We start from the raw sequence: 11343 nt of genomic DNA, 5'->3' as shown, positions 1-11343 counted from the left end.
TTACTGCCAAAGACACGGAGACGGACTGTGTTTGGCTGTGATGTTTCATTTATTTATCCGCCAGCTCTGAAATTCGCCACGAGTTAGTGGAACATTTTAATTTGCTGTGGATTTTGAACGGAACACGACATCCCCCCCAGAAGGCTGAATAACTTGGAAAACTACTCACTTGACTCTGTGAACTAATCTCTAAAAGCCACCTTTTAGTTTTAGTTACTTCACATTGATGGCCAGAAACACGGGACACAGACATATTCCTGGTTTTTCCCATGTCTTGCTATCCAGGTTGGCACGTTAATTGAAAATATCAATGTGCACTTGGACCAGGAGGACAAAACCAGTCCACTCCAGTTGTTGTAATAGCCGTCAACCACCGACAGGTGGCAGTGTTGAACAAGTATGACTGCAGCTGCAGCAACACAGCAGGCCCTGGCATTTTTTTTATGGCATTTAAAAAGTATACTCTCTTCAAGGTTGATGTTCTTTGGTTTTTCCAGTGCATTTAACACAATTCAGCCTGCTCACTGTGTAGATACTCAAGAAGACACAGGTGGATGCCTCCACAATCACCTGCATTACTGACTACCTGACAGACTGCAGCGTTGTGTGTCTGATTGGGTGGTCAGCTCAGCGGGACAGGACAACCGCAGGGGACTGGACTCTCACCTTCCCCCTTCACGCTCTGCACCTCACACCGTCGGCACAAGTCACAGTCCTATCATCTGCAGAAATACTGGCATTACTCTTCAGTTGTGCGGCGTATAGGTGGGCAAGAGACTGAGTGCAGACAACTATTAGCAAAGGTGTGGGAACAATCATCTCCTCCTGAATGTAACCAAGATTTAAGAGATGATTGAGGATTTTAGGACAAGAAGGACTAAGTTAAACATTATTTCCATCATAGGAGAAGAGGTGGAGGAGTATAAATACCTTGGTGCTTAACTGGACAACAAACAAGACTGGAGACGCAACAGTGATGCCGTCTCCAAGAAAGGACGGAGGAGACTGTATGTCCTGTATTGGTGTATAGAGAATGATGTTTCATATCTAGAAAGTATGTTGCAGAGTGCACAGTCTCGTCTGCAGTCATCTGTAGGGGCAGCAGCATCAGAGCAAGGGTATAAACTAAACAAACTGATGAAGAAGCCTGGTTCAGTTCTGGAGTCTCTGGAGCTGATTGTGCAAAGAAGGGTGCTTCATAAAATGAAAAACATAATTTAAAACATTGAGCATCCTCTTTACTAGTCAGCAATCCAACAACAGTCTTCAGTCAGAAGCTTCTTCAGATCACAGCAGGAGATTATTCCTGCTCACAGCCAGGCATAGGCTTAGTGGACTGAGGCAGGATGGGGCAAAGCTTTGTTTCACCGTTGCTTATCCTTGTCTATCCTCTTATAGTATGGATTCATATTAGTTTAAAGTATTAGTACTTGCAGCATGATTAATGATATGGGTTTAAACATATCTGAGGGGTCAATTCTTGCAGGATTAAAAAAAAATGGAATGAAATGAGAACACTTCTTTCAAACAATCGTAAAGCAACTTTTATTTGGCTCTGACTTCATCTCTGAATTATTCTGAAACCTCAAAGTCCTACAAGTAATAGTGTTGGTCTGAAATGTTAAAAATCTGTTTTCATTGCCCAATGTAAATGGGACACAGCCTCAAAACAGCTCTTACATTTCTGTGCTTGTAAAAAAAAAACAAAAAAAAAAACAAGAACAAAGACAGAAGAAAAATAATAGTTGACGTACAATATTTACACTTTGCAATGGTTTTAAACATAGTACAGGATTTACAAATGGCATAAACATTTAACGGATAACACACGCAGCTATAACAAATATTTTCCAGGGGAGAGCCATTACTCTGACTTTTTAACACATCTGAACAGTTTCTAAACAAGAAAAGCATCACCAGTACATTTTGTACATAAACACAATGTAAGGAAACTGGCTTTGCAGAGCACATTTGGATCATCAAAAATATCGTGAAGAAAAATTCCACTAAGTGCAGTACCAGGCTCTGAATCAAATGAGCACTGCAGTGAAAGCACAGATGAACAGAGAGCTCATGCAAAATCAAATAGGAATGTTGTGAAAGACAAAAAAAAAGGATGAGGAGGAGCTTGGAAAGCTCACAGTGCTTAAGTCATCCAGCTTGGCTCCCACACTCAAGGACAAAGTGAGCGTGAATGTTAAACATACAAACACCAGTGCTAATGTTGAATTATTTGGTGTTGGTGTAATCCTCTGGAACACGATCAGTCCGTCATATCTATTGACACTTAGCAAGGCTTGCCAGCATCAGGGAAGCATGTTTAACACATGCCCTGAGCAGTACATCAGAGCCAGCCTGACGTGAGTGAAGAAAGTGGACTTATAAGGACTCAAAGAACCTCATTTCATGACTGTAAACTGAGCAAATCAGAGTAATCAAATGAAATGAAAACTATACAAAATAAAAAGGCTAAAATTATTTTCTTCCAGCTTTTAGGTGAATCATGAAAATTGCTGTGGTTTCTGGGAAAAACAATATTAGTTTTTTAGCACCATGGCAACAAGGATAAAGAGAATGTATTTGGTATTGAAGACATCGTAAAATATGAAAAACTAAATAAATAACACTGTTCATTGAGCCACAGTTTACATGCTGACTTGTGCTCCATTTCCCTTATCCTCATCCAAGTCCAACTTTTTTTAATGCGCCGCTATTTCAAGCACAGTTTATAGAAAAGATAATATATTTCAGCATTTCACTTGAGAAAAAAGTATTAAAAAATCAACAAAGAATGTAAAAGAAATCTCCAAAATGACACCATGTTGCTTTCTTCTCTAAAATGTTCCATCATCAGAGTGCTGTACACGCAAACTGGTAACACTGAAGTTAAATAGTTAAATAAATAGTTCATTGGTACCTGAGCGAGGATAACAAAGCACCTTTCAGAGGCACTGCACCGAAGTGTGATGGCAGCCCCTCTTTTTTATTACTGGGAACTCTGTGGCGTGTCCTGCTGTCCAAAAGGTCGAACAGAGTCTCAGTAATTAGTGCAATACAACAAAGTCTTCGTCCTTTTTCTAATTTTTTTTCTTCTTAAAGAGATGCACTCATCCGTAATGTCTGCAGCTCAGCAGTCCTGGTGAGTCTTTGGTGGTCTGTAGGGCAACGACGGCACAGGTCTGAAACAGAAACACAAGCAGAACAACTGCACTTCAGATCAAATGCAGAAAAACTGTGTTCCTAAAAAAGATAATGCTGCAGAGTACAATATCTATTTATTTGAGAATTTACATAATCCTACGCTTTAAATCCCATCCTAAATAGCTTGCACGCTGCAAGTTTAAGCAGTGTTTCTTTAAAGGCCGTTTCATTCATGAGATATGCGACTGTCATTCAATCAATGATTACTTTTTTATTAATTTTCCACAGTTCAGACATGCTTTTAGACCAATGGATTGTGTGTGACACTTGCAATGTTTTGCAAAATTGGACATTAAAACAAGTGGAGTCTAATAATGACACTGTGATTTAGTTTTTCTCACATCATTTTGTCATATCACTGTAACAATTCACATACACAGGCCGAGCTCTCTTGAAGGTTTGATTGAACTATCCATGTATGATGTTCTTAAATCAACACCAGCAGACATTCACTGATTTTGAATAAATGCAGGACTAAGAATAATTGTACCAGGAGCTGGTTTACAAGTCCTTGTTGATGTGAAACATATGAAAGTATGGCCAGCTCTTTTGCCCACTGATGCGCCACTCCTAAATCAAGAAAGGCTGAGACAGAACCTCTTTCCTCCGACAAAAACCTGTGCAACAGCCCAGAAGAGATCCCCACTTCTGTCTGAAGGGGATTATAAACACTTTAAACAGCGGTACAAGGGAGGTAATAAAAATATTGATATAGTCAGGCAGATAGCAGAGGCTGCAGCTCAAGCACTTTTGCTTTTGTTTAGCATTATGATCACTGACCCCAACAGTGGTTCATATCTACACCTGTTTATACAGTCATGTCTGTAGCACATCGACCAACCATGGATCAGTAACAATATAAGTACACTGAACGTATAGTTCTCCTACGGTGTCCGACAAGGGCCAAACGCACTGCAACGGCCTAATGCGTCTCAGTTAAGGAAAACGGCTTCAAGTACAGAAACGATTCAAATTCACAAACTCAAAACGAGGTACAAAAAGAGGAACGTGGTGCAAATGAAAAAACGTGCTGCAAAAAACAAAGACAAATGCAGCATCATCAAACGCGTTGCAAATAGAGAAACGATGCAAAGCACAAAACGATATAAAACAAGAAACCATCTTCAAAAGAAAAACGCTTCATAACCGGTTACCAAACCTGCAAGGGGCGCTCTCAGCGTAACAGCTCAATGGACAGACACACGGGATGTAGAGAGAGACCGAACAGCTGACTGTAACGTTGAAATATAATAAAGAAACGTCTCGTAATGTACAGCGTTGTACAGTGATATAAACCACATTATATCACATTACCGTTCCCGCTATATGTTTAAACCATGGATGTAAACACTGTGGTTCAGTCAGCTGTTCGGTCTCTGTTAAGCTGAGAGCGCCCCCTGCAGGTTTGGAGCACTACCGGTTGTAGTGACCGGTTATGAAGCGTTTTTCTTTTGAAGATGGTTTCTTGTTTTATATCGTTTTGTGCTTTGCATCGTTCCTCTTTTTGAGTTTGTGAATTTGAATAGTTTCTGTACTTGAAGCCGTTTTCCTTAACTGAGACGCATTAGGCCGTTGCAGTGCGTTTGGCCCTTGTCGGCCACCGTATTCTCCAGCTAACAGATAATAACTACTAATATGATTTGTCTTATGTATCATTGACAATATATCCTCTCTATGTTCTTCATCCTCTCTTTCCTATCTCCCTCATCTCTTCGTCCTCTGTCCATCTGGCCTTATTTAATAACTGCTCGGGAGTCATGCTCCGGGTATCCCAAAAGCGCCTAGAGACAATTTGTATTGTAATAGATGCTATTTACAACAATTGAATTGAGTTGTTGCACGTATCTGTAAGTTGCTTCAGTTCAGACTTGTGCCAAGTGGAAAAAGTTACATAGATGTTACGAGTTCCTATAAATGCAGGGTATTCGATGTTTGAAAGGGCATTACATTTTTTTTTTAATTGTTCAATATTCGCCTACAAAAATTGAAATCCTCCCCATCTTCGCTCTGAATAGACCACATTTGTCATACAGTTGTAAATTTTTGGTCTTTTGCCAGTTATTAGATATCACAAAATGTGTTTTCCTGAAAGATGTCCCTGGCATCAAATTGAAAGTAGAAAAAAATATTCAAAAATATTTTAGGTTCAACATTTGCTATGTACTTTATGCTATTTTCAGTTAAATATAAAGTTAGGCTCATTTCTACATCATTGCATTGTGTCTTTATTTACATGTTACACTCCCTTGCATTTTAAAACAGAATCTCTCTTAGACATCCACTTCATTACTTTAATCTGACAGCAGCTTAATATGTTGGTCCTGTTTTTGATTAAGCACAAGCCATGTTTATCTAAAAGTCATGTTGATAATCTCTGTAGGTCAAATTTACTGTAACGGCAACACGTTGAACATAGAGATATTACGCACGCCATGTTTGCTGTTATGAAGCCCAGTTATTAAATCTGTCATGTCATTTTCTTTGTTTTAATTAAAGAGGAAAATAAAGCAATTACGCCAGTATTCACAGCTAGATACTGATCATTCACCTCATGCTGTTGGCCTAGAAAGGCGGAAGAAAAGGACAACGCTTATCGCGGCAGTGCTTTGAGTTCATTTGTGTAATTATGAAGAGTGGGAGTTGTGTCATGTTTCACAGACCTGCAGGGTAACGGGACGGCGGGCTGAGGCCTGGGAACGGTGGGGATGGGTATGGGCAGGGCTCCGGCTCCAGGGATGTGAACCCCCACCGTGGCTGCACTGTGACCCACCCGGGAGCTCCGCACCAGCGGATCTGCAGGTAGAGGTTTCTGGGGCGGGCTGGGCTTCTCAAAGTCCTGAGAAGGGAAATAAAATTCAGTTGCTGCCCTCTCAACATCTAAATGCAGTGCTTGCCTTTTAAAAGCAGCAAGAAATGGATCATTCAGAATGTGGAAATGGGAAAATGAGAGGGTCTTTTCTTTTTTAGTGTGAGTCAGTGTGGCAGCTTAAGAAAAAGCAGACATTTCACTAGAGGGCACTATGTTATCAGCATCTTCTCCGGATACCCACAGCAAACATGAGACGAATCAAAAAAGCCCTTCTTTCCTCCACCGCCTCTGTGACAGTGCTGTGGAAGGTTATCTGGATGAGGTCCATCGTGTGTTACTAATCTAAACGAGGAGGCGAGACAGTGATAAACATCTGCCTGGTTACCATCACACGTAAAATCTCTCAACAACCACCTATCTTTAAACACACGCACACACACACTGAAATACAATGATCTGAATGCAGATAAATAATCACCCAAATCATGCATTCATATGAGTTATGAAAGGTTTCAAATGCTCATGAAGATTTACAGTGGAGAAATGTCTGACTTATACAGAAGATGCCAACAAATCATGTCAGCAGATCCTTACATGAACATTTCCCCTCACTACATAATCCCAGAGTGATTGCTATCATTATACACATGCATATGCCTTCCTATAAAAATTCCTCTTCCATTTCTATTGATCTGGAGTTGAAGACAAACCTTCAAGCAGGGGGTATGGACTGTTGTTCTACATATCGTCAAACTCTTAAAATAATGTCAGATTTTTTTCAAGTTTTCCAAATATTTGGCTGAAGAGGGCCTCGGCCTCAACCCCACCCACCACTTTTGTGGTGTGATGGAAACACCGACGATGAGCCAGACCTCGTCGGGGGGCATTTCTAACCGAGTGGGTGGAGATCTCTGCAGTTTGGCCACAGAAATGAATAATGCTGTGCTGTTGGATTTTCACTTAAAATGAATGGAGCACTCCATTAATAACTATTTTATGTTATTGAATATCATCTATGTTATTGTAACTGAGCTAAGTATCATTTTTGCTTCTGAAGTGTCTCTAAAGATTTTTCCAAAGCTCAAGTAGCTTCTTCTTTACACAAATACCACAGAGGACTAAATTCACCATGAAAGACACAAATCTAGGATGTTGTAACTGTAATCTTTTGATACTTTTAGTTATTTTTAAAGACTTTTAGTCAGCGCTTATCTGTCCAAAGAAAGCACAAAGGGTAAAAAAAATAAATATCTTATTAAAGTTAATCATAGCCATTGGCTAAGAAAAGGTTTTTAAAAACATGGACATACTGCAGATAAAAGCCAAGGGCTCTTCTTATTAAGACAAACAAAGACGGCCTACATAACAAATCAGATACTTTAATCAGACTGAGCTCCATTAGCAGCACAGCAGGTTTGTAAAGTAATAGTAAAGCAAACAGTGAGCCAATCCTGTCATCCAATTAGAGGAATCTGGGTGAATATTCACTGTGATTTTTATCCTTAAAGCACTTCAAGTCACGACAAACTCGTACAAGTACTGAGTAATGAATGCCTACATCTGAGAGGAAAGCAGACAATAAAGATGTAAATGGACAGATGCATTCACGTACGAGTGGAAATAATGAAGGATTTATGCACCCCAACACCAGTTTTAGTAGAAGACCTCACACTGCGACTGGGGGCTTGGCAGTGTTCACGTATCTTAATTCAAAATGAATTATTACACTGTTTTTTTGGGTCTATGTGCCTTGGGCTCATAAACACCTCTCCAAACCCACCAGAGGAGCTGAAGGATGTTTCGTCTCACAAAAACAAAACAATTTTCTGTTTCTGGAAAAATGACATGTTGCATTTTTTTAATCTATTTTTTTTTTACCCCACACGCTGCCGACAGCCAACGTGAACACACTAACACCTTATTTGCATCGTACAGTAATTACTCAACTCTTCCAAGTATCTGATCCGTCTTTTCCTTCAGCCAAACAAGATAATAACAAACAGGTCTGTTTGTTGACATTCTCTGCACTCTCATCTATCACTGCGAGACAGATTTTATTTCCCTGGAAACACTGACGTTTATGAAGTGCGGTCAATGTGAATACGTTCAAAAAAAGAAGAAAAAAAAAAGACATTTTGGCAAAGACCGCATGGGAGCTTGTGTCAAGGTTTACAATAAGCTTGTAATAGACTCTCTCTTTAAGGATTGATGTCCTGCATGTCCTTGCTGGCCTGCTGTTAAATACCAGCAGAATCCCCTCTTGTGTTTCTGACCTACATGTGCCGTCTCCATCGGCCCCCGTCTGCTCCAACGCAGAGAGAAACGCCTTGCAGATATTACCAGGTAGAAGGCTTTCATTGTCCTGGCAGGCAGCGAGTGCTCAATTTATAGAGAAAACAGAGCTTTTCAGCTGAAGTACATCTTTAGCTGGCACACACTCAACGCTGTCAAGAGAGAGCTCTGCAATGCTTGATGTGGACACTGCAGAGACGTCTGGAGTTGGACATGATGCCAGTTTTTTGTGTTGCCCGACGAATCACAAGTAACATTTTCGGTGACATAGACTTGTTTCTTCTTTTGGGGGCGAGCCAGAAGCACATGATACATTTGGAGGATATAATAAATGTCTCTTTTGCAGATCTGCAAAAACTATTTTCTGTAAGGAATTGTCATTACAAGCAATAAGGTACTTCTTCACCAGACAGATATATCCTTTATGTGCTATTATCTCAACCAACGAGAGCATTTGTGCCGCTCTGAATTATTCCCATTGCCGTTGTTACGAAGAGAAGCGCCACTCTGAACCGCCATTAGTGCCTAATTCAAAATCTACCACCACCTGCTTATTTAGCCAAGATGCGTATCCACATTTTGCACAGTTTCAAACAGTACGTTCTGTCGTTTAAGAGTCCCAGTGCTAAACTTATGTCACCTACTGGAAAAAAAACATCTGATACATTATTTCCACACTGCAACAGCTGGTTTCCTCTGCCGGTTGAAATGATTTATAATTCCTTAGTTTCTCTTTTTTATTTTGAGTTTACACAGCATTCCAACTGTGTTAGAAATAAACTGTTAAATCTTTAATCGGGGGGAAGTGCTGACACTCATCGAAGTTATGAAACTTTGAAGAAACTGGATGTCCACACTTCACGCCGGCCTCCAAGTCCCTCCTGCTCTGCCTCTACGTGGGCCGCCGTGATAAGCTCCCTCCCCGAGAGAGAAAAGCGTCACATCACAAAGCTTATCGAACTGCTTCCTGTGCACCGAGATCTGGTGCAACTCTGCTCGCTGTGCTGGTACGGCAGCGACTCCACCACCAGAGCAGACAGATGGATTTACTATCTCTTCTGCATCCAATAGTCCCAGCTCAGCAGAAAGCATCGCCTTACTCAGAGGCTGGGTCACATGGAGGGGAAACAGATTTAATGTTGCTGTCGATATGTGAGCAAGCAAACCGAGTGCAGAGTAGATACGCGGCGAGCTCCAGCACATCGCTATCGCCTTTAAAAAACGATCGCACAGGTGGCAAGTTTTAGATCATTAACCGTAAATTTGCATGCATTTTACATTACCGCCTTTCATTTTAAAAGCGCAGTAAGGCTCTCAGGTTGATTTTCTACCTTCTAGACCAAGGCTTTCTGTTAATCTATGCGTGTATTTGTCTGAAAGTTATGAGACTTGTAATTTTCTTGGGCCGGATGATCCATCATAGTGAGGTATTTTCTGCCTTATTTTATGTTAAAAGCAAGTTTAACAGCAGCAGTGATGCGGCAGAGTGTTTTAAAGCAGTAAATCTGTGTGTTCAAGGAAAGGGGAACATATAATTGTGGAGCTTTCCATAGTACCACCTGATCTTCCTCAGCAGATGGAGTCACGACATTAACTGTGGACCTGCGGATGCTCACGGATCCACAGTGAGTTGTTTCCATGGTCAGCCTCCATTTCTACGCCAACGCGGATGGGGTCGGCTAAGGAAAATGGAAACCGTGAACTCCATCAACGGCTTCATAAATACTGAGCACACCTCATCTGTGGAGGGTGATTGCTTTTTTTTTTTTAGGAGCTGAATCAAATCTGAGATGTCAGAGTGTCTTTAAATACCAAGGATCCACTGAGAATGTCATTTTAATGAAAAAAGAAATAGCTGAACGTTAAGTGTGACTTGTCAGGGCAAGTTGTATTCGCACTTTAAAATTTGAGGAAACTGACGGCGATGAGGTTGAAGGTCAGGGGTAATGCGGTAAAATACACACAACTTAAATATTATGGGCTATGTCATATGTTACAGATGAGGTCTGAGGCCAAAGTGTAGAGGATGTTCTTCAATACTTTTCTTTTTAAACCCACCTGGTCCACCCGGTACGCTGGCTGCAGCCGTGGCAGACTGAAGAAAGGTGGCACTGGTGGTGGTGAGAGGGAGGCGTGGGCGGGGAGGACCCGGCGGTGGTGGGCCGGCCCCGCCGGCACGGCCGGCAGCGTGGGCTGGCCCACGCTCAGAGACACGGGCATGGGGTGGCTGATGTGCAGCGGCTGGTAGAGAGGCAGCCGGCGCAGGCTGTGGGAGTGGAAGTGGTGCGAAGGGAGAAGAGGCTCCGCGCTCAGGAGAGATGGCTGAAACGACCACGAGAAGAAGTTATTTTTCATCGAGTGCGCAAGTTACCCAGATGTCACAATATGTCTCTATGAAAAACAACAACAACAACAAGAGATACAATTGGTTGGGTGAGGCTATGGAACAAGTTTTCAATGGAATTAAAGCAATGTCCAAATATTAAACCGTTTAAAATAAAATACAAATATATTATTTTTCAGAGGTACAGGGATGAGCAAAATGCTTGGGTGCAATGATACAGTGTTTATTTTTTATTTATTTATTTGTATCCTTATTTTCTTACACTAGTCAGTAGCTTATGTTGCTACAATGTTTTAATTGTCTTGTTTTGATTGTTTTTGTTTTTTTATTTTTATTTTTTTTATTATGTTTGCATAATGTTATGTTCGCATGTGTTAGCTAGTCATATTTAAGGGGAGGGGGTGAGAGTTTATAAGTTTTACTTCTTCTCACTCCCTTTCGAATATGTACTTTGTTATGTCTTTGTTATGTCTCATGTTATGATTGTCTTATTTCTTTCTTTTTATATATGATTCATATTCGAAATAAACACTACTACTACTACTACAAATTGTCCTTGATTAAATAATTCATTGTCTGCAGCCTCTGTTCACTTTTACACAACTGTTGGTTAAATATAAGGCCATATGTGAAAAACCCACATTATTGCAGGCTAAAATCTTAACGTTGACACTGATGAATTGTATATTTGATTATA

The 11343-nt window shown here is 40.7% G+C and overlaps 1 protein-coding gene across 3 annotated transcripts in view; it reads right to left on the bottom strand.

The window, feature by feature from the left end:
- Positions 1-1544: 1544 nt before the first annotated feature.
- Positions 1545-11343, bottom strand: part of adam12b (ADAM metallopeptidase domain 12b) — a 103571-nt gene continuing 93772 nt past the window's right edge. For all 3 annotated transcript variants that reach the window (XM_061744941.1, XM_061744942.1, XM_061744943.1), the window contains 3 exons: positions 10361-10624; positions 5862-6037; positions 1545-3179 (listed from right to left, as the gene is read on the bottom strand). In XM_061744941.1, the coding sequence (XP_061600925.1) occupies positions 3128-3179; positions 5862-6037; positions 10361-10624 (492 nt within the window). In that variant the 3' untranslated portion in view covers positions 1545-3127. The remainder of the gene's footprint in view (positions 3180-5861; positions 6038-10360; positions 10625-11343) is intronic.

Source organism: Cololabis saira, chromosome 17, assembly GCF_033807715.1.
Source record: "Cololabis saira isolate AMF1-May2022 chromosome 17, fColSai1.1, whole genome shotgun sequence".
NCBI classification, from domain to species: domain Eukaryota; kingdom Metazoa; phylum Chordata; class Actinopteri; order Beloniformes; family Belonidae; genus Cololabis; species Cololabis saira.
The sequence above is the reverse complement of the archived record's forward strand: the minus strand, read 5'-3'. Positions and strand labels throughout refer to the sequence as shown.